The sequence below is a fragment of the Bemisia tabaci genome, chromosome 6, assembly GCF_918797505.1.
Source record: "Bemisia tabaci chromosome 6, PGI_BMITA_v3".
Lineage (NCBI taxonomy): Eukaryota > Metazoa > Arthropoda > Insecta > Hemiptera > Aleyrodidae > Bemisia > Bemisia tabaci.
The window spans coordinates 2,481,043-2,508,642 of record NC_092798.1 but is presented as its reverse complement, the minus strand read 5'-3'; the positions used below and the strand labels follow the sequence as shown (position 1 = coordinate 2,508,642).

Genomic DNA, 27,600 nt, shown 5'->3' with positions numbered 1-27,600 from the left:
CATTAAATTTTGTGACGTCACATAGAATGAATTATAGAGGCATATGCACGCTTACCATCAAGTCTTGCAAAAATTAAGAATAATAACAGGATATTAACAATTGTTTTATTGTATTCTTCACAGTCCATACATAAAAATACCGTAAACTCACATTGGTGGTTTAAAATAATTAAAAAAATAAAATCACTCTTAAAAGAGATTGAAGGCACCTTTGACAATTCAGAGTGCACTTAAAAGTACACGTATCCATTACTTTACAGCCCTTTACTTAGTTTAAAAATCATGATTACAACTAATATGAGGCCTTCTGGGCCCTAAAATTGGTCATCAACTTCCAGTGCTCAAAAAATTATCTGCGTAACAAGTTTTGTTTTTTTTAATATTATGTTTCAAACCTCTAGCTCAGCTTTAAAACTGTATCTCGTGAAGAAGATATTAGGTATTGCGCATGCCCGAAGTTGGGCCCCATACTATTTTGCCCGACAATAATCAGTAAAAGTAGCATATTTTGTCATGCATTAGCTGCAATTTGACCACTAAATGAGCGCACAAAGTTGTCTGATGATTATTTTGAAGTATTTTATATATTATAACATTAGCAACATAGCATATAAAAACATATGTCCATGTGTACACTATGTGTAGATATGATAAGATGGAAACCAAAGCGGGAGACTAGGAAACGCTCCAATGCCAAATTAAACATTTTTCAGTAACAGATGCAGTCAAAATTGAAAGTCCTCTTCAACTAGTTATTTCGTGAGCCTTCAATCTTGTAGGATACTGTGCAACGCCTCTGACGCGAAATAGTTGCTTAAAGCGTTGTGGCGCGGCAGGCAATCAACGTGACACGCGCACAGGCGCCTACAAACCTAACGGGATACTTCACGCGTTGCGCAATGCGTGAAGTATTCCGTTAGGTTTGTAGGCGCCAGTGCGCGTTCTGCGCTGCTAACACGCCGCTCCGCTCTGTGTTAGGCTCTAATATTTGAACTCGCGGAGTCATCGTTTTTCAACTCATGATTTTGAAATGTTTGCACTCTCTGCATTGATTATTCCCTTTTAAACTGATGAAAAAGAAATATGTACTACTGGAAAATATAATGTGTTTTTTGTAAATATAATAGTGGTTCCGTGTTAAATTTAATGATTTCCAAAGCGTTCAAATTTATTCTTTTATGTTTTGGGCTTTTACTGTGCTGCAGCGTGGTGTAAGCGCAACCAAAGGCTCAAAATTGGACGTATTTGACTCAAGGAGGTCGATGTACAAATAAGTTAAACACAAAAAATTGCGTGCTTCTTAGTTTTTTTCCTCTTTTATTAATGTTTGTATAGTTTCTTTCATCACAACTACGGCTCATTGAGATTCATATCGATGCCATTGCTTGAAAAAGGTTTTACAAATATTTACCACGTTTTAAAAATGTAAATGTTTTTAAAATGAAGTAATCAATTTCATTAAAAAAAAATAATGTACATTTAAGGCATATTTTATAGCGGAAATTTCAAGGATAGAAATGAAACAAAGTATTTACCAAAGACAATTTGAAAAGATGAATCAAAAGAAGAAATTAACATGTCATTTAAAATATGAGTTACGATAACAACACCTCATTCTCTCTTAATTTTCTCATTTCGATATTGACAATATAATTTTATTATACACACGTGTATACACACGGACTAAAATAAGACGCTTGAATTTGATATTAGTGGACTTTACATTTGTGGACTTATTAACTTAGTGGACGTTTAAGTAATGGACTTAACAATAGTATGGGCTCTAGAACTGTGGACGAAAAGTCTGTGGACGTAAAAAAAGTGGACATAAAGTCCGTGTACCCTCGGATGTTTTCGGCAAGAACTTGCGGTAGACCAGTTGAAGTTTTCCGGATGATTGTGAGCTCAAGATGTTGAGTACGTTGATTTCTTAGCGGGTGCGTCTCACTTGTGCTTCCGGCTCGAGGCCGACGGGGTGGGCGGATGTCTCTTGCTGCGGTTCTTCAAATCCTGCTCCGTAATGTACATTTGCCGCATCTCATCCAGTCGATAGAATTCCTGCCGATCAGACGCAAGCTTATGAGACGAGGATTTACTATTTCCACCACATTTTCAACGAATTTGGAACTAAAATTTCTGGCTCATTCATAAAAACACTTACGTGCATAGGGAAACTAATGGTGCATATGTTGTTTTCAAACCGGGACAGTAATTGGACGTATTTCTATCAAACGGAACTGATCGCCATCGGGGGAGGAAGGGAGAGGGGTGTTTGGATTGGCGGGTGTTGCGGAACGCGATACTCGCACCGTCATACTCGTAATGCTTTTCCATGGAACTTAGTTCCGTTTGACAGAACGCGCTACACTAGGAAAAACAACACATTGGATCTAGAGTCTAGACTCTTAAAAACATCGACAAGAAAAAATACTCTTGATTCAATCAGATTTAAGCTTAAATCAACAACCAAGCCTCTTAATTTGAGCGGATTTTCTTTTGATTTAAGCTTAAATCTGATTGAATCAAGGGTCCTTTTTCTTTTCAATGTTTTCAAGAGTCTGGACTCTATATTCAATGTGTTTTTTTTTTTTCCAGTGTATCCGGGATTCTAAAATCCTCAAAAGGAGCTCACTTTGGCGCTTAGTTCCATTTGACAGAAATACGTCCAATTATTGTAGTTCCTGATTCCACAATGGAGTCCATTTCGTCGGTCCTCGGACGTGAGGGCGTATTATCCCAATTAAATTGAAATACGCCCAGTGAGAGTAAAAAAAACGCGGAAATTCAGTAAACTTCCGCATGCGCTACGAAAAGCATGGATTTATACGAAAGACAGGGCTCACGTGGAAATCAAGATACGTCATTACGTCTCACACGGTGAGAGAAAGTAACCAACATTTTGTGTCAATGTGGGAAGTGAAACATTAAATAACCCAAGCCTTCGGTTGACTCTAGAGTTTTCCAGTCTCTCCATTGTTTTCATATAGATTTTTGGTTCATATAGATTTAAAACACAAACAAACCCAAATTTTGCGTTGATATTGGTACAATTTGCGGTGAATTCAGCGCCGAAAACAATGGAGAGACTGGAAAACTCTAGAGTCAACCGAAGGCTTGGGTTATTTAGTGTTCCACTTCCCACACTAACACAAAATGTTGGTTACTTTTTCTCACCGTGTGAGACGTAATGACGTATCTTGATTTTAGGTATGGCACTTAAGAGGCGCATGTCGGCAACCGAAGCAGGGTGGCATAAGACTTCCAGCGAGATATCTCGCACATGCGGATCCAGACACTTCGAAAATGAGGGGCGAAAGGGGGTGGGTTGGGGAGGAGCCTCCCCCAAAAATGTTCAAAACGTCTAATATGCAGTTTGAGTCAATTGAGTCAAACCACCTCAAACGGTTTATCCTCGCATTTAGCGATATATCGATGGTGAAACTGCAGAAATGCGTAGCTCGGTTTGCGGCGCGTTGCAAACTTCCTCTCATACTTTATTTTCTACACGGAAAACTACTAAACGTCATTTTTCGAAAATTTCAGTGATTTTTCTTCTCTGTATGAATAATGATCTGCAAAAATTGTGTTGGCTCTATCTCCTTTTAAAAATATAAAACAAGAGCGGAGATTTTGAACCTCGAAGCGCATTTTTGCAGTCTCACCGTCGATATGCGGAACGCGCTCCAACGGGCCTCAATACTGCCGTGGTAAGGAAGAACGCCGTATGAGCATTCGAGAGTTGCCAAAGTTCCTTCGATAAAATGTTTATTTTCGCGGAAAGCTATGGACATTTGTCCTTTAAATTTTCAGAATCTTTAGGTGAAATTGCGAAAAAAATGATCTTAAAAATTTGAAGGAGAGTATTCATAACTCTACCAGGAACTTCGCTTTTTATCAAAGAAAATTTGGCAACGCCTAAAGGTTCATACGGCGTTTTTCCTTCGCACGGCAGAATAGTTGTACCATAAGCTACGTAGACTTCCAGAAGTCCCTGTTATTGCCTCGCCTTAATTTCACAAGATAGGCAACACGGCACTTTCTCATACTCTTGTCCAAATAGCATTGTCATGCATTATTCGAGGGTCAGACCCCTGACCACTCTGCATCCCAACCCTCGGAGAAAGCTTTATGTAGTATATAGTGAAACAATAATGCAAGGCTCTAATACAAGACTCTGTTCATAAATTTAGGTTGCCGTTCATTATATAATACAAATTTTGCGTGCACGTTTCCCAAAATTCAAATTTAAGCTGGGAGATAGTTGTCACGCGATGTCTCATTCAAGTCAGCAAGAAGCAAAGTATGAAACGAACGCAGAGTTGCGTCGACAGATCATCCAAGGGCATCGAAAAAAGTGAGCTTGACATTGCGGTAATAAATACCGCAAGTTTAATTATTGCAAAACACAGAGTAAGAGGTAGCTCATTTCGTGACGAACTCTTGTCTTGATTGCGCGCCATGATTATCGCGCAAAAAGAACGGCTTTCGCTCGCTAGGTATTCCCAACTTGGTGGGCATGCGTCGAATCTGTTCGGGCGGGTCGCCATGTTGCCAGATGAGGCATTTATTCTACCACCCGTGCTATCTTGCTAAGGAAAAGCGCCGTATGAGCTTTCAGATGCTGCCGCATTTAGTTCAATGAAAGTCAAATTTATCGGGAAAATTGTGAATATGTTTTCTCAAAATTTTCAGACAATTTTGTTCGCGATTCAATCCAAATTATCTGCAAATTTCAAGGAAAACTATGCAAAACTTTCCTCACAAAAACATGCGTTATTTGAGAAAATTTGGCAACTTCCGAATGTTCGTACGGCTTTTTTCCTAGCACTGCAGCGCGATCCACGGGAAAACGGACCGGTCCTCGGAAAACTTTTGGTAGAGCGGTTTATTGTGGTAACATCACATTTCAAAATGTCATAGTTCTGATCTGCCGGGCTCGCGGTGCCAAAATGCCGATTCATAATGTATTATCCGGTTTCTTAAAGGATAAATAGACAGAGAAGAGAACTATACCGTATAGAGAATCTTGATTATTCGCGGTTTTCTCGGTGGCTGTGGCCCGTGAAGTCTGCAATTATACAGCGCTAACTTCTATAAAAATCTTCTTCCATGAACAATGTTTCCCAAAATAACTTCTAAGAGGTGAAATGTTTTCATTTTAGACCAATTATTGCATTTTCATCAAGTATTAACACGTTTTTTGATAGATTCTTTCAAAATTAAGCCTTTTCGATCCATTTTTCTGGCCAAACGTTTCGGATTATCAGCAAATTTTGATCATCCACGTAGCTCCGGGCCAGTGGCAATTTTGGAATTTGGCAACACTGTTTTTCCTCCATTTAAATCCATTAAAAATATTGATTTTAGGCAGAAATATCGATTTTTTAAAAATTTAAATGGAGATTCTAGACTGTGAGGGCAAATACTGATTTTTTGCTCAAATTTGGCAGCAACGGTTAGCCACTCACTCGTTTGATCCTCCAAGTACATGAAAATCTCCATTTAAGATTTGTCGTCATACTATACTGACGTGTTGGCTTAGGGAAAACACCATATGAGCATTCGAATGTTGCCTTTCCTCTCAGAAAATGTTCATTTTTGAGGAAAGTTATGAATATATTTCCTTGAAATTTTCAGACTCTCTATGGATCATATTATGACAAAAATTCTCTGAAAAATCGGGAGAAAAATATGTACATATTTTTCCGAACATCGGTACTTTGCCAGAGGTTATTTGGCGACGGCCGAAGGCGAACTCGACGCTTTTCTTTGGTGCAATGTACCCAGGGGCGGGCCTAGCAATTTGGCAACACCGGATTCCCTCCATTTAAACCTATGTTCAACAATCGATTCATGTCGGAGCACCTAGCCCCTCGAAGGATCGATACATTTTCATAGGTTAAAATGGAGAAAAACAATATTGCCAATTTGCTAGATCCGCCAATGAATGTACCAGTGAAATTTTTGTCCAAAGTTTTGAATTTTGCATGAGACCAGATCAGAAGAAATTTTCAAGATTCTCCTGGTAAAAATGCAATTTGGAGGGGAAATTGGGTAACGTCGAAATGAAGTTGAGTTATTTAGTGAGGGAAGCAACAATTTGGGCACAGTCCCTTTTTAGCATCAACACCTTTACAACGCATTAGACAACTTTTTTATTCCGGAGTTAAAAACCACTCGTCTCAAAAAATAGTCTCCATCAGTCTGACGTCCATTAAGCGCTCTGGATTCACGCTGATCAAGTCTGATTCACCACAATAACGTCAGACTGTCTTCAGACTGATGTCAAAATGGCTTATATTAACATCTGAGTGATTTGTTTCATAAAGCGGTCGGATTTACAACTAGACGGACCTGTTTTTACAAGGAAGGGGATTCAATATTCTGAATTTTTGTGTGAATTGACATAACATGCAATATTTACAGAGATTTTAACCGAGATACAAGAATTCACATTTCTTGACATGCGAATACAGAATTTTAAAAAAATCCACAGACACGTCCCACATTTTCAAATGCGCGTGTATCATCGAGATAGCTGACAAAATGTGCGGAATCGTCATTCTGCTACGTTTTCCTTATTTTTTAAAGATCACCGTCTAAATATTGTTGTCTCTAAGAAAGGAATCTAAATCGATGACCGAAGTGCGAAACCAAGTATACTCTTTGCGACATTCTAGACTTCTTGTCATACGAAATTATTTCTTCGGAAAACTTGTCAACTTACTTACAAGAAAATTTCCTTGATTTTTCAAGATATCCTGTACAATTTTAAGCTATAAAGTTGGCTTGGTCTTCCTCGAAAAAATAAAATCGAAGTGGACATTCTGAAACACCTCGATTAACATACGTGGTATTGCCCCTTGGCCATCGACATACTTCGTATTGAGTGAAGGCAATACCTGTGAGCATGCGTCGATTTTGTTCTCAGTTTCTTGAAGAGAGCTGTGTAGATCCACTTTGATCCGCTCCAACTGTTTGATCAAGCGAAGAAGTTCAGACTGTGAAATTAATAGAGGAAAACGCATGGTTAAGAATTAAGCGACTCTATAATATAACGATTCCCAAAAAACGAAACCACGCAACTCCCTCTGTGACGCTGCAAATTCCCGCCATTCTTTATTTTTTCTTTGGAAAACCAGTCAACGTAATTTTTTGAAAACCTCTTTAATTTTTCTTTTCTGTCGTGGCAGGATATTCTGTATGTAAATTTTAAACTATTATGTTGGCTTGATCACCCCCGAGAAAGTAAAATAGGATAAATTCAGAACATCGCAGTGGAGTTACGAAGTTTCGCACTTTGGCCATCGACATGTTCAATAAAGAACGCAAAGAATATTCTAAATAGTTATAGAATTGAGACTCATCTACTCAAGCGGGTACATTCCAAAAATTGATGAGGACGGGAAAAAGAAATGCGAATTCAATATTCTGAATGATACACAATTTTACGGCATACACCTCCCGTAGTTAAAACTACATCTTGAGATGCTGAAACAGGCAGTTAATGTAATTACTTTATTAGAAAGCAGCCGAAAATTTTGAAGCGCAATGAGAATTGAATTGAGCACTCTCAATTTGAAAGAGGATCGTAAATTTCACATAATTTGTCTGTATTATTTTCTCGACGAAATGAAGAAGAGAGCGAATTAATTCAAACAATGTCAATGAGCTGTACTTACAGCTATCTAAATTCCCCGCTAAGATTATGAGATTGTGAGTCTGAATGGGCAGTGTACCTACGAAAGAAAATCAAGTGACAGCAATTGTCGTCAGTGTTGTGAAATTTATTTTCTCGGACCGAGAGAACAGTTGCACCAATTCTCTTAAAAAGTTTAGTGAATTTTCTAAATTTTTTTTCGGCCAAAAAAAAATTCCACGAAATTTTCATGAGAACCGATACTTCAGTTCTCTTGTAAAAAGAGATACATTTTGGTTAACTTCAATGCTTAACGAGAAATATCGCTCAAATACATGAAGTAGAATCTTAAATATAATAATTGAGCTTGTTGTTATTTAACATTTCAATGCTTGTAAATCAGTGGCGTGGCACGCTTTGTGATTTATCGATTGATCTGCAATATAGACCTATGGAAAAGGATCGATAAACAGGGTGTTCGCAACGAACACCTTTAAAATCGATTCTTTACTATAGCTTCAAATAAGGAAGTATCGATAATCAATCATTTACGCCGCGCCACTAATGTAAATCAACATGATTTTGCTATTTTTGCATTTCGGTTACTTGAGAAATACATTTTTATTTTTTATGGAGGAGCTGGGAGAGGTAACAATCAATGAAGTATTTTTTTCGAACGAAGGTATAAATACAGATAATTTTTTTTTTTCAATTTTTACCATCAAAATATAAGATTCGAGAGATGAATTGTATTCAATTTGGGAAAAATAACAGTGAAATTTCTTGTCCAAAAATTTCGAGGAAGTAGTAGTGACAGTGGGTGGGACTGGATTAGCGCTGGGGGCCCGAGCGGGATGCTGGCGGATACAAGGAGCCCGCGCAATGCGCATTTGCGGATTGCATGCTCTCTAAATTGAAGGCATTTCACGTTTCCCAAAAAACGAAGTGTTCATTTAAGGCTAAGGCCCCCATCCCCCACCACGAGTTTTTGCTGCTCCCCGACTACTCCGGCCGTGAAAAGGGGATATTGCAATATTTCTCCTTCAATTTTCCATCGGAGCAAGGAAACATCCTAAGTTGAGTCGTAGTATATGTGTAGCATATTTTTGTCTTGTGTGGGTGGAAATCTTGCTTCGCATTCAGACATGTCAAGATTTTAATTACCTCTGTTTTTCTATCAGAGTCTATGTGGTTTATAAATAATTAGGGGGCTCATGTTCCCTGATCGCTCCCTAATCGTTCTCTGATAACGCCTGAAGCGCTCCACGTATTAGGCGTTATGCGTTTTGCGTTAAAGGTTACTCTCATGATTTTATGTTATAGAGCACTAGGGGCCTGTGGCCGCTACGCGGTCGCCAACCAATGAAAGAAAACTACACGTAAAATATTGTAGAACAACCATATTCAAGTTATTCAAAAGCCGACTGGTGCACTCGAAAGAAAGCGTATTGATCTCTGATTACACCCTCATACATTGCAACGATATTTCGAATCAATGTTTTTAAAAAGCTACACACAGTTTCTCTGAATAGTTTCCGTGAATTTTCCTAAATGATCTCAAATTAAGGCATCAAAATTTCGATGCGATATTTTCGTTCTTCTCCTTTTTTCATGTAACCAAAAAAAAATTAAATAACATCCGAGTTTCTGAATTGTTGCAATGAGGATACATATTCTCCCTTTAATTAGGGTGAAAATCGGATCAGAGAGTCAAGAACTCAAGAATGACGAAACGTAGCCTTATTGGTGGGAAAGTTAACGGAAAGCGGGAAAATCTCCGCGATCCTTCGAGGATTGCAGGCTCGCGTTGTACACTGGTTGGATACTGTGTCCATCGCACCGCGGGTGGTGGATCCGACACCGAGAGAGTACAACGATTATAGCGCGCATCGTGCTGTGCGTGCGATGCGCGAAGTATTCCCACAGTCTAGTATGCGTATCACGCTAACTGACAGACTGCATTGCGATTGGCGCAATGCGAGAAGTATTCATGCAGTCTTGTAGGCGCTAACGCGCGTGCCGAGCCGACCGCACTGTTTCGCGCAATGCGAGAAGTATTCCTACAGTCTTGCAGGCGCTAATATGCGTTTGAAGCCGGCCGCACTGTGTTTTGCGCGATTATTCGAACTCGCTTTAGGGCGTTTGTGGCATCGAATAATGGGGCTTGAAAGGTTCATGTTGTGTTTCGACGCCTTATGAGCATTTCAACGTTGCCTCGTTTCTCCTGATGAAATATTTTTTCCGAGAAAAGTAAAGAAAGTTCTCTATAATGTTCATATTTTTTTGATTGAATGGACCATTAAATAAGATACGAATTTAAGCACTCTGATAAATGATTCTCTACCAGAATTTTACGTAAACCACGATTCACGAAATGAAAACTATACTGACATCAACTCCTACCTAAGATATAAACGTTTTTATTGTACATTGGTCAGGGGAAATTTGAATTGCCCGGTCACAAGAAAAACAATACACGAGTCAAATCGCGCACCACGACGGCTTCAGCAGACTACTCAATCGAGCATTGTTTCTTTCCCACCCTGTGTTGTCCAAAGTGTGTATAGCTTGCTATACAAAGCGTCAAGATTGAGTTGCCATATTTTCATATTGCTGAGACTGTCAAAGTGACGTTTAACGTGCAATTTAACCCAAGTAAATTATTCTTTCTTCCATGAGCGGAATGTTTGAATTTATTTTTTAAAAAAAAAAAAAAAAAAAAAAAAAAAAAAAAAAACATTATTTCCACGGCTAGGAGTTAAGCTAGGGTAAGATTTCGGCGATGTTCATGACGGCAAACGCTTCGGACAGCCGATTCATCCAAAAAACCGAACGGGAAAGCCCGCACATCTCTTCGCGGGACCAACGGGAAAATCGCGCTTTCAAAGCGCATGGGGGGCGAGGCCTCTATTTTTCTCTCCATTGCAGGACCGGGGGGGGGGGGGGGGGGGAGTCAAGCCGATTTCACCCACGCCCGGATCGGCCTGACGGTCCCCGCTGAACTTTGACCCGAATTTTGTGCTTACGGAATCATATATTGTGATGATATTAGAAATTATATAAAAAATTAATTCACTACTGGATTTCCACAGAGACAAAGAGGCAGGGTCTCTCTGGAATTGGTTCAGAAAATGTAAGTGTGGTGACTAACCTGAGATAACAGTTCCAAATTCAAATCCGTTATGTCCGTATCTGCCTCTGAAACAGGAGGATTGGGCATAATATTTGGTGCCTTCACGGTCTACAACTCAGTCTTTCTGGGTTCGAAAATTCTCTATCTCGCCAAATTTTCAGACATTCACTGCTGTTCAAATGACGAGCCATTATTGATTATTTATACTGTTTACACTAAAATCACCAAAATCAAGTCATTTTGATTAAATAGTTTTTTTTTTTTTTTTTTTTTTTTTTTTTTTTTTTTTTTTATCATAATCGAGGATTGCTCTCGTAATACGAAACGAAAGTCAACTTGACTTAAGTCTAATTTACTAGTCATGTCACAGGTTCAGCCAAATTCTTTATCATATTTTTTACGTTTGCTTTTAAAGTTTCTTATGGTGCTTTGATTTTTCTCTCCCTAAGAAACATATCACAGGAGAATTCATCTTTCGGTTATTCAAAAGAGTAGAACCTGTGGGTAGAGAACCTGAACCAAAAATTGCTAAATTTTAGGTACGACGGAGAATCATTTTGCCTAGTCGATTTTTTCTATGAAACGAAATTTTGAGGGATTGAGTTTATGCGAAGGTGGTAAGCGGGGAGAAACTTGATCGTAGCTATGAGTAAATTTTACCTTGTTTGTTCATTAGTGAATTTTGGTATCACATGATCCTCAGAAGTATTCTTACGCATTGGCATTACCCTTTAACGAAATTGTCATAAACATATTGGTAATAAACAAATAGTGATTATCCTAGTGTACGAGTATCAGTTAATCATAGTAAATAATACTTCCGTGCCAAGGAAGAAGACCGTATGAGCCTTAAGGCATTGCCATATTTCCTTCAATAAAAAACGAATTCACTAGGAAAATTGTGAATGTTTTTCTTCAAATTTGTCAGGCAATTTGGTTCGCAATATTATCTAAAATATTTGAATACTTTCCGGAAAAACATGCGTAACTTTAGCCTCAAATTTTCATGTTTTATCCGAAGTTTGGCAACTCTCGAATGTTCATACACCGTTCTTCTTTAGCGTAGCGGAATACATGCGAGTGAAGTGTTTTTAATAAATGTATTTGAAACGAACTCAATAACTGTTTTTGGTTGGGTGTCGCAGAACGCCAGAGTGCGTTGTAGGAGCTTATCTGTATATATTTGAAATGAAATACCCTTACAACAAATTAGGTGGATAATTCATCGTGCTCTGAATGTTTAGTATGGTGAAGATAAGTTTTTAAACGCACTGCACTGAGAAATTTCTAATTGCACTGAGTCACTGACTCCCGTGAGAAATTAATAACAAGGACTTTACTTTTGACTGTGTGTTGTAAGTTCAGATTTTTCTGTATTAATTTTTTTCTTCTTTTTTCTTTGCAGAGCAGTAGCTTTGTATGCCAGTCTTCTTACAGCCTGTATACTGAGAGTGGCATTCATAAAAACGAGTTGACCGAATCTAACTTGCGCCTTCAATCCCTATAAAAGGCAGCATGCATGACGTGCAAGTTGAGTCTGGTCGAATCAGTGAATCCAAATTGTCATCTAACGCATCAATAAACATATTAATCTGCGTGACCTGACCAAAAATGGACGTAACTATTGCCATCTTCAAAAAAATTCCATATTCTTAAAAAGATCAGCAACAAAAATTATCACAAAAAGTTATTTACTCACGAAGATAAAAAGTTCATGCAATAAGAGCAGGAAGTTTTGAAACTTAATGATGAGCATAATGAACTTTAATGACGCGTTTACAGGAAGTGTTCTAGTTTGTGCTAAAAAAGATACACAATTTGAAGTGTGCGGACCGGTGCGTGGATGGCTAAAAAATCTGAAACTGATGAAAATGTTGATGATCTTTCAAGATAAAAGTAAAAGTAAAAAGCAAAAATAAAAAAATAGCCTGGAAGTACGGGCACGATTTTAAAAAAATCCCCCTCTGAGCGAAAAACTCACCCGCCAAGATTCTCAGCTTCTCTTTTTCGACTCCAATGTCTGTCTCCAGCTTTTTTAGCAAGTTTACTTGATCTAGGTATTTCTGATTGCTTTTGGCAGAAAAATGGCCACCTAAAGAATGTCGGTATGAGTGAATTTCATTGAGAGTAAAATAAATAAATAAACATCAACTATACAAACCGCCAAAACTCCGGTTTGGTTTGGAGTTTTTTGGAGTTTTCTGTCTCAAAATTCTCTAAAAATAAAAATGTAGAAAATTAAACCCCTGTACTTGTTCGGGTATTATTAATTAACTTCAGTGGGGTGGCGTACTTTGCATTGCATCGATTGACCTGTCATTTAAATCTATGGAATAGGAACGATGAACAGGGTGTTCGCAAATAACACCTTAATAATCGATTCTTTACCACAGTTTCAAGTAGAAAAATATCAATAGTCGATCATTCACGCCATGCCACTGGATTAAATTTTGAGTTTTATTAAACCAAGATCTTGGAAATTCACATATATATGTTCAGAAATGTGAGTTTGCACGATCTTCAGTTATACTTAATTGCCACGTGGGAAACCGAACAAGTCACATTATTGCACAAGGTTTTTTTTTTTTTTTTTTTTTTTTTTTTTTTTTGGAATGTTTCAATTTGGAATTCAATTTGTTCGTTGAACAAATGGACAATCAACAAGAAAAAGTGGTATTATCGATCTGGGATTTGAATCTCTCCTTATATTTTTATGCCGAACTTTTTAAACCTATTTATGAGTACAATCACAACTGAAGGGCAACTGTTCATAAAACGTTAATGCCACTTTTTTCTCTTCTTATTTCTACATCTTTTTTTTTTTTTTTTGTCGTAGAAAAATTTGAATTGAGCGCTCATTTCAACAGACAAAAGCCTTTCATAGAAAAGTTACAGTAATGAAAAAATATTTAATTTTACATATTCGTAATACAATTTTTTAAGGTTTGAAGGAGATTGTCACAGAGGGAATTATTCAAAACCTAAAAAATGTATGCCTTTTGAAAACTTACTCGCGATGTCTTCCGCTTGCTTTCGGTGCATTTCTAGCTCTTTGGCCAACTTTTCAATCGAGTTTTCCAAATCTTTATTGGATTTGATCATTGCATCTCTTTAGCAGAACAAAACAAAAAAGTAAAGATTAATTTTGATAAAAAATGAGAAAAAATTTCTGTACAGACGAATTGAAACGAACCAAAGATGCCTCGGTGCAAAATAATTTTAAATGTTCTAAATGCGTTTTCAAACTGCGTTCATTTTCACAAAAATGTTAGTATCATGTAAAAATAATAGTAAAATTATTTCAAAGAACTTGAAAAAGACGTAAATTCCATCAGTGCTATTTCAAGAAAATTCTTGAAAAATTGTAGAAAGGTATACCTATGATCAGAGATATTGAAACACCTCAATCAAGACACATACTTTCTTATTCTTTCTTACCATTATATTTCCTTCCGCTTTCTGTTCCACTGTTCTAAAATTCAAAAATTAAAAAGTTTAATTTAAAGAAAATATTATACTTTAGCGGTCCGGGCGTGCGTCGTACTTGCCGTATCAAATACTTACGGCAATGCAATTTTACAATTTCGTAAAGATTTTTGATCAGAGTAAACACTCCTTTCATGAGCATTTCATGCTTTTAATTACACATACAGAAATAAAAAAAATAAAAAAAACCTTTTTTTTGAAAAATCAGCAATTGTTAAACGTATTTTTACAGTGCTCGTTGTTAGACGCCGACTGTTGCAACTATCCGTGCGTTCGCTCTAAAATTACTTCATGTGTGGATCTCGAAATACCTGTAATTTCTCTCTTGGTCCAGCTCAGCTTTCAGACTTTCAATATCCTTACTTTTTTTCATCTTCCCCCGCGAGACTCCTGAATTTCTTTCAGGCGAGTGAAAAAGATCGAAGGAAATCCGTGGCACTAATACTGCAACCCTTATCTCCGCCGAACTAAAACTAGAACTTGCGAACGGCGGCCCGAATCGATCCAACCTACCCTTGCTGCCATGTCAACAATCACTTGACTCCTAAGTAGCATGCAAGCGCTTCAAAATACAATTTCAAGGTCCGGGGTATGGCTGAGCAGGGCTTAATAGGCCAGTGGGCAAGATTGAAGTCGAACGGCTAATCCATGTAGTATCGAATAACACGTATCTCCATCGCGTTTCAGCATCTTCGCTATTCTTCCGTGCTGGGGAAGAACGCCGTCTGAACCCTCAGGCGTTGCCAAATTTCCTTTGATGAAACACTAAGTTCCTGGTAAACATATGAATATTTTTCTTCCAATTATTCAAATAATTTTGTTCGTAATTTTACCTAATGTTCCCGAAAATTCCGTGGAAAAATATTCATAACTTGCATCGAAAATAAACATTCTATCGAAGGCAAGTTGACAACTCTCGAATGTTCATACGGTGTTTTTCCTGAGCATGGCAGTGTTGTTGTTGTTGTTTTTGGGGGTGGGAGGGGAGGAATTTGGCATATCATTCCGCCCCGATAAGCTTGATGGGAAAAGAAGTCAACTGCGCGTGTTATTTAATATTATTTGGACGTATTTCTGCCAAATGGAATTATGTTTAATATGACGTGAGCCTTATTATGCACATATTCTTATGGGTCTGGGGCCTTATGTCTTAATGCACATAGTTCCGTTCGGCAGAAATACGTTCATTTAAGGGAATTAGATTATTAACGGTAGAAACACCGAAAACAAGGGTTACATACGTTTCTGTAACACATACATACATATAAGTCGCTTTACAGCAGTCCCTCGCGCTCTACGACTCCTAACCCCCACTGCTCTCTTTCAAACCACAAATCTTGGGGGACTGAGCTCTTTAACATTTCCGCTTCAATCCCTTTCCTCCAACCTTTCATTGGGCGCCCGCCCTCTGCGTCTTCTCCCAGGAGAAATCCAGTCAAGGACCTTCTTCGGCAACCTGTCTCCTGCCATTCTTTGGACATGACCATACCAAATGAGTTGTTTTGTCATAATGCCATGCACGATGGTCTGTTTGGCATCCATGATCTCCCGTACCGTACAAAATTTACTTGATTCAAAAAAACATTTTCCGGCTCGATTTTTCTTTTCTCTCTTACTTACTTAATGAGAAAAATGTATCTCACTCGAAGAGGACTTTATTAAGTGAAACAATTTTCCTCTAATGAAAATGATATTTTTTATCTGTTTCAAAGACATGTAACAACGCTATCGACGAAAAGTTTGATTTTCTTTGGATTGGACAAAAACGTAATTTGAGTTCTGAAATTTCTCCCCACTCGATAAAATTTTCTTTAGGTTAAACAAATTTTTATTTGAATTCTAAGATAAAATATGAGCCAATTAAATTTTACTCTATACTATAAAATCATAAGCATAACGCGTAAAGTGCAAAGCGCTTCAGAGGGTTGGACTCCGAAGTGGTCAGGGGGCGCGCCCCCTAGTTTTCTGTAAAAATACTATTCTTGATACGAAAAAACATAGTTCCGCGATTTTTTTCCAGGAATAAATTTACTTCCATAGAAGCTCAAAATCATCCGCAATTATCTGTATATATTTTAAAATAGACGTATTTATGCTAAAAGGAACTGTGTCGCACGCAAAGCCTATGCAAATAGTTCCTTTTAGCATAAATACGCCCAAATATCACTAGGTTCCTTTCTGCTGTGCGTAATTTTTAAACTCCGTCCATGGTGTTTCCACTCCCTCTAAATTTTCTGCGAGAAGACTGCGGGGGAAAAGGAGGGGGAAGAGGGGGCAGAGGGGGGGGGCAGAGGGGGGCAGAGGGGGGCAAAGGGGGGCAGAAGGGGGAAGAAGGGGGCAGAAGGGGGAAGAAGGGGGCAGAAGGGGGATCAGGGAGGAGAGGGGGGAACAGGGGGAAAGCTCCAAGCCAGAGAGGAAGAATAGAGGGATTTCATGTGTTTCAGCGCGGAGTATGAAACGAGAACTGTAGAGGCGGCCTGATGCCCTACTGAGTATTCCACTCGAGAAATGGATTGCGTGCTCGGTTGATGGAACGCAATCAAACTAACAGGATGCAAAGACAAGTCGGGGTGAAAATCGGAATCGGGGGTAGGAAGGGAGTCCCTTGCCCTTGCATGCAAGCAATCGTGTTCCTCCAATTTGTGTTGTTTTTAATAACTTCCTTCACCTCCTAATGTTTGCACGTAGGTGTATACAGGGTGATCCAAAAGACCCGTATCACCTGGTTATAGGACATCTCGTCAACGCTTTTTTGTCCGCGCACCTGTTTTTTCCAGTAATTTACGTCCACGCGTTTTTTCGGCACGGGAGTTTTGGTCCACGTGCCAGTTGCGACCCAAAGTTAATTGGCCCATATGTAAATAAAAACGACAATTGCTCACGACATTTTTGGATGGAAATGTATAATGTCGTGGAAGAATGAGGGTTTGTTTGTTTTTTTTTTGTTTTGTCTGTTTGGCCCAACGGAGAATAATATATAGTTGAGCGTTCTGGTAAAAATGGGGGAGCGTCAATTCCATGAGACAAAATTCACTTAAACTCTCTACACCTCCTTGAAGTAACAGGACTTAATTATCTTTCAAGAAATTTCCACCTTGTTATACCTGAACCGGATATACCTCTATATTTGCCTCAGCTAAAGGCTCTTAGATTTACCTGTGTACGATAAGTATCTTGATTTATTTTGCGAGGAAAAATCTGTACTTTTAAAGGATGCTTGTCATTATTAATACGTTCAATTTCGTATAATACTGTGCAACACCTCTGTTGTAAAATAGTTGCTTCAGGCGCCGCCGCACGGCGGACGGGCGGCTAGCGCGAAACGCGCATTGGCGCCTACAAACCTAAGTGGATACTTCAAGCATTGTGCAATGCGTGAAGTATCCACTTAGGTTTGTAGGCGCCAGTGAGCCTCTCGCGTTGGCAGCACGCCCGCCGCGCCGCTCCGCTCTGTTAGGCTTTAATATTTATACTCGCATAGGCAATGTTATTTAACTCATGATTTTGAAATGTATGCGCACTCTGCATTGATTATTATCCTTTAAATTGATGGGAAAAAATATGTATCAATTTATTAAAGGAGAATAACAATATAATGTGTGTTTTTTAAATACCTATTGGTGGTTCCGTGTCACATTTAATGATTTTCAAAGCACTTTAATTTTTTTCTTTTACATTTTGTGCTTTTATTGTGCTGCAGCGAGGTGTACCTACGCGCAACTAAACGCTCAAAATTTGACGTATTTGACTCTAAAAGATTGATGTACAAATGGGTTAAAACTAAAGATTGCGTGCTTCTTGGTTTTTTTCCTCTTTCATTCATTTTTGCAGTTTCTGTCGGCACAACTGCGGCTCATTGAAATTAATGCCGCTTGGAAAAGGTTTTACAAATTTCTCACGTTTTAAAAATATAAATGTTTTCAAAATGAAGTAATAATTTCGTAAAGAAAAAATTAAAAAAAATAAAAAAAGTACCTATACATATATAAGGTATATTGTACATCGAATATTTTGAGGATAGAAATAAAACCAAATATTCACCAATGACAATTTAAAAAGATGATTCAAAAGGAGAGAGTAATAACATTTCATTTCGAAAATGAGCAACCATAACAACACCTTCTTCTCTCTCTACTTCTCATTTCCATATTGTCAATATAATTTTACATACCGACTAAAATATAACGCTTGGACCAAGTCATTGTTGCTTATTTTACATGTAGGCGTAAACTACTGGACAAAAAAGGTGCGCGGACAAAAAATCGTTAACAAAATGTCCTGAAATCTATCACCTTTATACTGCCATAAGAAAAAACGCCTTATGAACCTTCAGGCGTTGCCTCTGACAAAAAACGAATTTATTGGTGCAATTGTAAATATTTTTCGTCCAATTGTTCGGACCATTTTGTTCGCAATTAATTCTAAAATATCTGAAAATTGTAGGGAAAATATACATAGATTTTGTCGAAAATACATGTTTTATCCGGGGAAATTTGGCAACTCTCGAATGTTTGTACGGCGTTTTTCCTTCGCACGACACTATAACCCATAGGCTGCCATTCTGAGGAAGAACGTGATCGTTCAGGCGTTGCTGAATTTTCCTCGATAACATGCGAATTTTGAGAAAAACTTGGACATTTTCTTCTAATTTTTCAGCGATTTTCCTCAGCAAAGCAGTACCGAGTAGGGAGTTTTGCACCTTTTTGGGCTGATCCCATAAAAATTTTGGAGATCCAAAAGTTGTATTCTTTGACCTGAGGACATGAGATTTCAAATCTCCATCTCAATTAGTACAAAAGTCACAAGGGTGATACCAAGAAGTAGTGGCGCGAGACTTTTGCGGTGGCGATTTTGCAAGTTGCATCACTGTTGATCCTCCATTAGAATCCATTTAGAATATCAATCTTTAGTGAGACAAGCAGTCTCACTAAGAATCGATTGTATTACATACATTTAAATCGAGGAAAAACAATTTTGCCAATATTCAAGAATCGCCTCTGGACTTTCGGACCACCCTGTATACAGGACATGATCTGAATCCGTATTCTTTACGTACCGGGATTACGTAACTTCTATGAAATGTAATATTTTCGTTCACGCCGTTTCTTGGGGGAAAAACTTATTCAAATTTATAAAAAAAATGAATTAGAAAGAAAATAACTAATTAGTTTAAATTAAATATTTAAACGTTGAAAAATAATATTTTTTAATTTTCTTCAACCCTTCATGTAAAAAGATTAGTTTTGCTCTATAACTTCAATGAATCTTGAAAAATCGATTTTAGAATGAACTGAAAAACACGTCGTGACGATATGCAAGCCCAATAAAACACGACGCGCATGAGTTACCTACTCCTCAACGTATATCCTCATGGTTTGTGTTTACAGTTATGTTCTTTTATTTATGTGCCCTTGATAACGACTCGGATTATCACTGATGAAAGTCGTCCAGTTATTTTGATAAAATTTGATGTCAGAGTGCGTTTAAAATTCCGTCGCAAGGACGAACGAAGAGGGCAACATCGAATTATTTCAGAAACGACAGATCTTTCATTTATTTTCCTATACAATAAAGTAGGAGAACAGCAAAGTCGCGTGCTGCCATGTTAGGCAAGAACGTCGTATGTACATTCGATAGTTGCCAAATATCCTCGGATAATACATGAATTTTTTAGAAAATTCATGCGTATTTTTTAGAAATTCATGCGTATTTTTCATTCAAATGTTCAGATATTTTAGATTGATTTGCAAACAACATTGTCCGACTTTGATGAGAATTCCTCAATGTTCCCAATAAATTTGTTTTTCATTAGAGGAAATCGGTGGCTAAAGCGCGAAACCACCGTCCGTTTCGAACATTACACTTCCTGCCATATTTTATGTTTCTCTTGAAAAACCAATCATCGTAAATTTATGAATTTTTCCTTGATTTTTCAACTCTTTTAGCAGAAATATTCTGTATTAATCTCAAGCTTTAAAGTTGGGTTGTTTTTCCTCCAAAACATTGAAATATAGGAACGGATATTTAGAGACATCTCAATGGATGTACGTGATTTCGCACTTTGGCCATTGATATTTTTCCTTGAAACTTTCAAAAATATTTTGGATTAAATTGCTAAATCGTCCGACAAATTCGGAGAAAAAATTCACATTATATTTTTTAGAAAATATGGCAACGTCTGAAGGCTCATACGGCGTTTTTCCACACTGCCGTGCTATGGAAGAAAGCTGTATAAACATTCGAGAGTTGTGAAATTTCCCTCGATAAAACATGTATTTTTGACGACATTCATGCACATTTTCCCTTGAAATTTTCAGATATCCCAAATTAAATTGCGTGCAGAATTGTCTGAAAATTTTTGAAAGTAATATTCACAATTTTCATCATAAATCCGGTTTTTATCAAAGGAAACTCAGCAACGTCTGAAGGCTCATACGGCGTTCTTTCCTAGCACGGCAGCCAGGCGGCCCGTCGCAGAAAAAAAGCGACTCGGGGAGCTGCAAGAATGGTCTTTACCTTGAGATTACGGTAACGGATTAACGGATCGGCTCCATGAATTAATGCGAGGATATGTCATGCGAAAGCCGATCGCTCTTATGACGAAAGGACGCCAAGATGCTCATTGCCCCCGCCGTCGGGCCCAGGAGCCGCGAGGTGGGGGCCCGCCTGACCAAGTGACATACTTCCCCAGAGCCCGGAGCCGCCGCACACTGGAACGCGTCAATTGTCGAAGTCGGACAAAATTTGGTAAATTTAAAAGCTTAGAACTCCGTTTATACAAAGTGCTGATGATTCAAAAGTGGTTTCATTGGTTTTCTTGTAAAATTTTCTATACGAAGTACCCCGTAGAATCTATAATGTGACGAAATAAACGTTGAAAATTTTCGATTTTTGTTACACATTTTATTTCTGACTTCTTCCGAGGACTCGTTCCTTTGTGCGTCGCCTCGCACTTTCCCGGCCACGATTCGTCGCTTCTTTGACGACGGAAAAGGCGTATCTCCATTTTAGCGTGAGCCCCGATAAGCGTGGTGTTATACGGAGAACAGAGCTCAAGTAGAAATCGAGTTCTTATGTCAGAGGAGAGACGAATTAATCCGCCGAGAATCATGGTCGCAACGGTTCGCTCACCTCCGCGCCCGCGAATGGCGCCAGAATTCGAATTTTTCGTCCTCCGGCTCGGAGCCGAAGCTTTTCGATCCTTTCTACTACGGTGGCGTGGCGTGCTTTGCGATCTATCGATATTTCCCCATTTGAAACTGTGGTAAATAATCGATTATTATGGTGTTCGCTGCAAACACCCTGTTCATCGATTCTTTTCCATAGGTTTAAATGGCCGATCAATCGATATATCGCAAAGTCCGCCACGCCACTGTTCTACTACCATGTTAAGGAAAGACACCCTAGAAGCGTTCGAATGTTGCCGAATCTCTTCTTTGATAATATTTATTTTTAAAGAGAGTTATGAATATTTTCTCTCGAAATTTTCAGGCTTTTTAAATCAAACGACGAGCAAAATCCTCAAATCGGAGCCCTGGTAAAAATTGGCAGTAGAATCTGTGTTCCAAAATACCATAGACCTATAGCCGACTGTGAGATTTCCAATAGCTTCTATAGCCGGCAACACAATTTCGTATAGCCTTTTATAGCCGATGGCGAGTAAGCAACAGCCTGACGATAAAGTGTATGCTAAACGTTACTAATTACGGATGCTAGGCCTTGTGAGTTTTTGGACTACCGCTCTCTTTTTGGGCCGTAGTATCTTGATTTATTTTGCCAGGAAAGCTCCGTACTTTTGAAGGATGCCTGCCATTCCTAATATGTGGGAGCTCCTTCAATTTCGTATGATACAGTGCAATACTTCTGGTGTGATATAGTTGCTTCAAGCGCCGCGGTACGCTTCGGCGCGGCGTGGCGGGCGGGCACTCGGGCAGCCAGCGCGGAACGCGCATTGGCGCCTACAAACCTAACAGGGATATTTCACGCATTGCGCAATGCGTGAAGTATCCGTGTTAGGTTTGTAGGCGCCAGTGCGCCGCCGCTCCGCTTTGTGTCTAATATTTAATCTCGTGGTGTCAGCGTTGTTTAACTCATGACTTTGAAATGTTTGCACACTGTATGGATTATTCTCATTTTAATTGATGAAAAAAAATATGTAGTAAAGGAAAATATAATGTGCGAATAATATACCTACGTTTTGTAAATACTATGGTGACTCCGTACAAACTTAAGGATTTACAAAGCACACGAATTTCTACACAATTTCTTATGGCCTTTTATTGCCAATGGCGAAAAAACAACAGCCAGGCGATAAAGTGTAGAGGTAGACCCCGGCGACAAGAACTATAGCCCGGCTGTTTAATTTTTTTATCGCTTCGTGTAGCCCGACCGTATGCTTTTTTTCCACTTTCTACAGCCAGCTATATGATTTTCTATCGCCTTCTTTAGTCGGCTTTAAGTACTCCTATGGTATTTTGAAACGCAGCTCCTATCGCCAATTTTTACCAGGGAGAGGAAGTATTCACACATTTTCCTGAAAATTGTAATTTGTCGAGGAAAATTATGGAACGCCGTATGAACATTCGAGACTTGCCAAATTTCCCTGGATAAAACATGGACTTTTGAAGAAAGTTATGCATATTTTTCATTGAAATTCTCAGGTAATGAATTGTGAACACAGTTGTCTGACAAAGTTCGAGAAAAATATACACAATTTTTCCGTTAAATTATTCATTTTCTGAAGGAAATATGGCAACGTCTACAGGCTCACTAGGACATCGGAGACCGCTAAAGGCCAGGGTGCGCCCATCCTCATCCTCCTCCCTAAAGTAAATCTGCACGAAGGAATCAGCCTTAGGGCCGTATTTATTGCCGCTCATAAAGAGTCCCTATCCTTCGGCAGCCTCGTATGATTCATAATGTGGTCAAGGGACAATTATGACATGGGCCGTGTTATACATATATTCTTATGGGTCTCAGGGCTCATGGCTTAGTGCACATAGTTCTGTTTGGCAGAAATACGTCCATAAGAAGGACAAGTTTTGCAAAACTAGAATAAAATTCAGCAGTAAAACTTTGGGCGTGGGCCCTCGAAAAGAATTGCATGATTACCACAATAAAAAATAAAAAATGCAAAAGAAAATATATTGAGAGGCATTGAAGGATATCCTTAATAAAACATCTTAAAAACGATATTTTTTTGCAGATTTCCCATCCTCATGTTCAATGCTCGTACCTATACTGAGTTTTTCCTTCACACGGCAACACTATCCAGAGCTATCAAACACGGAATATCATGAGAACCCCACACTAATGGCTCTTCAGCGTCAAAGAGGAACAGAACGATAGGATCATGGATCTGAAAGCGCGCGGGGTGTCCGTGAGCCCTGAAACTCCTTCAATTAACCGGCTATGCAATCCGAGCTCCGGAGAGTTAGAATAGTTGCTTGGAGCGATCCGCGATATCACCGCATGATCCTTACCAATGTTAAATAGCCCAAGGGTCACGCCGTATTCATAGTCGTTAGTTAAACAGATCCTTTTCTATGGACTATGGATGCTTCATATGGTCTCCATTTTGATTAAGGGTAGTTTAAGGGAGCCCTCAAAATAGCATCATAAATAGGGCGACTTTTTTCAAACTCGAGTGACTCAATGTGTAACCTTGAAAATGGATTCTTGTAAAGGATTATAATGTTTTGCTACTGCAAGAAATACGGAAGAAAATATATTGCGAGTTTGGTAAACTTTACAAGAGTTTCACGTCTACCTTAAAGTATGTCTAAATCGTAGAATTGTTTCTTCCGTATTTTGTAGGAACTTCTTGCAGTGGCAAATAATTTTTACCGCTTGCTGCGATCCATTTCCAAAATTATTTTGCTGAATTTCACTGGAGGTTGGCAAAAATTACATTTTTTTTATGATGCTATTTTAAAGGCTTCCTTAGACCTCCTTTGATCACAATGTAAAGCAAATAGGATCTCTTGAGGAAATGAGCTGTTTAGGGTACGACCATGAATACGACCTTTAGAACCGGCGAATTTCTTCGTTTTGTTGTGTCGTCATCGGCTGATATCGTTCATTAAAAAAGTTCCCCTTCAATTTTGCCACATAGGCAACAAACCTGCCGGGGAGCACGATTATTTATCGAACCATAAATCATACATCGAGATGCATGATAGTGGTTTGTCTATACTGCCGTAGCAAGGGAGAGCGCCGTATGAACATTCGAGAGTTGCCAAATTTCCGCAGATAATACATAAATTTTTGGGAGGAGTTACACATATCTTTTTACTAAAATTTTCAAATATTTTATATTAATTGGGAATAATACCGTCTGAAAATTTTGGAGGAAAATATCCAAAATGATCCTCGTAAATACGTGTTTTATTGAAGGAATATTGCAACGTCTGAAGGATCATACGGCGTTTTTCCTGATCACGGCACTATATGAGATCATATTATTTGATTAGGCGCTATGAAAGTGGTTCAATTGGATTCCCTTTTTTCCCTCAGCTAGCTTGTCTGAGGATGCGCTTTACAGGTGGTGAGATCATCTCGCTTCGTGTCAGCTGTCTTTCACTTTGTTCACTGCACATGTCAATGACGCCACTGCAATACGCGAGGATAGCGTTGCCATATCGTCGTCCTGAAGGAACACGACTTCATTCCAAGGTTGTGATAGGTATCGACCCAGAGAATTAAGGGGCTTGGAAGATAAGGCGCATAAGTGCAGTTGTTGCTATTTCGAGAAATACGTGTTTCATGTTTCGAAATTGCACGGACCCCTATGGCGGAAAGAAAGTTCAAACTGACCTTTTGATGCTTAGAAATTGAAATTTTGGAGCGAATTTTTCACAGAATATGCATTTATACTAGCTTTATGTGAAATCATTATTATCTATTTTTTTTCAAAAACAGCTATTTTTCGCATTGTCCTCCAAATTGAGGTGTTTTAAGCAATGAGGTACCGAGGCTTTTACAATTGATTGGGTTTTCGGATTTTACTAAAGGTTATGAAAATGATTATTTTAATGATACAATGTTACAGGAAAGAGCAGATTAAGGAATGAGTATCAATACAGGCTATAGCATAATTGAGTCAGTGAGAACGAGAACACATTAACTCGGTAACTCGAAAATGCTCAATTTTCATTAAAGAAAATAAATTTTAATAAAGGTCATCGAAGTTAGGGCATCTTTTCAAACTTGGACTTTTAAAGTGTCCATAGATACTTGTCTTTCGACACCAAAAATATTTTTCTTAGACTAACTTCTACACTTACTGTGCAGTTTTGTGTGGGTCTTGATTATTTTAATTTTTTGAGTTGGTGTGTTTTCGTAATTACTGATTCAATTGAGGGGCTTGGAGGACAAGGCGCATAGGTGCCGTTTGTAAAAAATTGAGATATTCACGAACTTAACTAAAACAAGTTTAAAAAATATATTCTGTGAAAAATTTAAAAATAAAATCAGCATAAAGCATCAAAAATGAGCTTAAACTTCCTTTCCGCCATGAGGCTCCATGTAATTTTGAAACTTAAAACACGTATAATTCGAAAAAGCAAAAGTTGCACTTTTGCGCCTTGTCCTCCAAGCCCCTAAATTGACATTATAGTGCAAGAACCCATTTGCATTTACGATTCTGTAAATTACGAAACGTCGCACCTATGGCATCAGGACCTATCTCCAGTTCCATAAGAGCCCTTTTTTACCCTCGAAAATATGCTTTCTGGGGCTCATGTGAAAACCGAGACTCGCCCTTGCGTCAGAGAAACGACGAAATGTAAAACGACCGTAAATGCTCGCGACATCCAACTGTCCTTCCGAATGAAGTAACACTATTCATGACTCAAGTTATGATCATTTCGGTTTTCACGGTTGCAACATTGCACTGAAAAATTGTTCTTTTACAACTACAGCATTTCAAAAATTAGTCGGAAATAGCCCAACTCGTCATTTTCCAGACGAAAGTTCGGAACTACATTTGAAGAGCTTGGAGGACACGGCGCATGAGTGCAGTTTTTGCTACTCAAAAATATGAGTTTGCGTACGCGTTCAGAGTTTCAGATTTACATGGAGCCTTATAGAAGAAAGGAAATACAAACTCACTTTTTGATGCGCTAATCTACATTTTCTCAGTGAGATGTATCGTTACTAGGAAACTGTCGAGCACTTTCAATTTAGAACTGCACGATATTTCTTCCGATTAAACGTAAAAAACAGAGAAATTTTGATCAGAAGTTGCGGTGGTATATATACCTATACTTGTAAAAAACTGCGTTTTTAAAGTCAATTTTGCAACCTCAGAATGAAGTTATCTACGTCTCCCCGTCTAGGAAGAGACAAATTTTATTAAAATCGATGTTTAAAATAAGTACTTATGTAGATCCATGGTATTATGGTATTTTGTGAAGGTGAAATCTTCAGAGTATTTTTTTCACAGAAAAGAAAAGTCAAGAAATTTTTCAAGAAATAATCTCCAGTATTTTTCCATCCGAAATATAGATTAAGACGTCAAGTTTTTAGCGTCGCAAATTAAGGTAAGCGTTTTTGCAGTTTTATTGTAGATATGGTCCGTTTTCTGTTAATCCAAATTTTCCATCACGAGCAGCCGTTAGCCCCTTAAAATAAAACAATAGACAACCAGCGTCACATCAGAAAGTTGTAACTTCAATAAACAGTAAATGAGGCTTACTCATCGTAATATGCTGCTAGGGATTTGCCCCCTTGGCCGCTACGGGGCGCAAGTAGCTACGTATTTAAACCAGTTTTCAGCTCCTGAAGCATTTATTGGAAATTTGCAATAAGTCATAAAACACAGAATTTTTAAAATTTTAACATTTAAATAAATGAGAAGCATTTGAAGAGGTAGGAACAAGGAGAGTTCGTAGATTTGTTGCGCAACTTTTTTTAATATTGAAAACTGCTTTCGTCTTAAGTTTACATGATTCCGTGAACTGTCAAAATTTGACTATCTGCCTTACTGCCATATTGAGGAAGAACGCCGTATGAACATTCGAGAGTTGCCAAGTCTTTCTTTGATGATATGTTTATTTTGAAGGAATGTAAGGAATATTTTTCCTTGAAATTTTCAGGAGCTATAGGTGAAATTGTGAACAAAATTATCTAAAAAATCAGAGGAAAAATTTCATGAGTTTATCGGGAAATTCGTGACTTATCAAAGAAATTTTGGCAACGCCTAAGGGTTCATACGGCGTTTTTCCGCAGCAAGGCAGATAAAGAATTGGATAAAATGCCTTTTTTCACATATCGCCCACGACATACGCACCAACGATACATCAGTGGCGTAGCGTGATTTGCGATGTATCGATTCATCTAC

The 27,600-nt window shown here is 38.3% G+C and overlaps 1 protein-coding gene across 4 annotated transcripts; it reads right to left on the bottom strand.

Moving 5' to 3' along the window:
* Nucleotides 1-52: 52 nt before the first annotated feature.
* LOC109033847 (uncharacterized) lies at nt 53-15,016 on the bottom strand. Of its 4 annotated transcripts, none has more exons than XM_019046659.2 (6): nt 14,570-14,817; nt 13,784-13,881; nt 12,754-12,864; nt 10,791-10,831; nt 6,903-7,001; nt 67-2,058 (listed from the first exon to the last, which is right to left on the bottom strand). In XM_019046659.2, exons 1-6 carry the CDS (start codon nt 14,629-14,631, stop codon nt 1,945-1,947), a joined length of 525 nt encoding a protein of 174 aa, XP_018902204.2. In that variant the 5' UTR covers nt 14,632-14,817; the 3' UTR covers nt 67-1,944. The 4 variants fall into 4 exon arrangements, with proteins under 4 accessions (XP_072157584.1, XP_018902205.2, XP_018902204.2 ...); XM_019046658.2 differs by having other exon boundaries at nt 10,791-10,837; nt 14,570-14,794; XM_072301483.1 differs by lacking the exon at nt 6,903-7,001 and having other exon boundaries at nt 53-2,058; nt 14,570-15,016.
* Nucleotides 15,017-27,600: the final 12,584 nt, after the last annotated feature.

Coding starts and splice junctions, on each gene's coding strand:
- LOC109033847 (XM_019046658.2), bottom strand. CDS start 14,631: ATGAAAAAAAGTAAGGATATTGAAAGTCTGAAAGCTGAGCTGGACCAA. Junction 12,865..13,783: donor GCAAGCGGAAGACATCGCGA/GTAAGTTTTCAA, acceptor GACATTCTTTAG/GTGGCCATTTTTCTGCCAAA. Junction 2,059..6,902: donor AAATCGACGCATGCTCACAG/GTATTGCCTTCA, acceptor TCTGATCGGCAG/GAATTCTATCGACTGGATGA.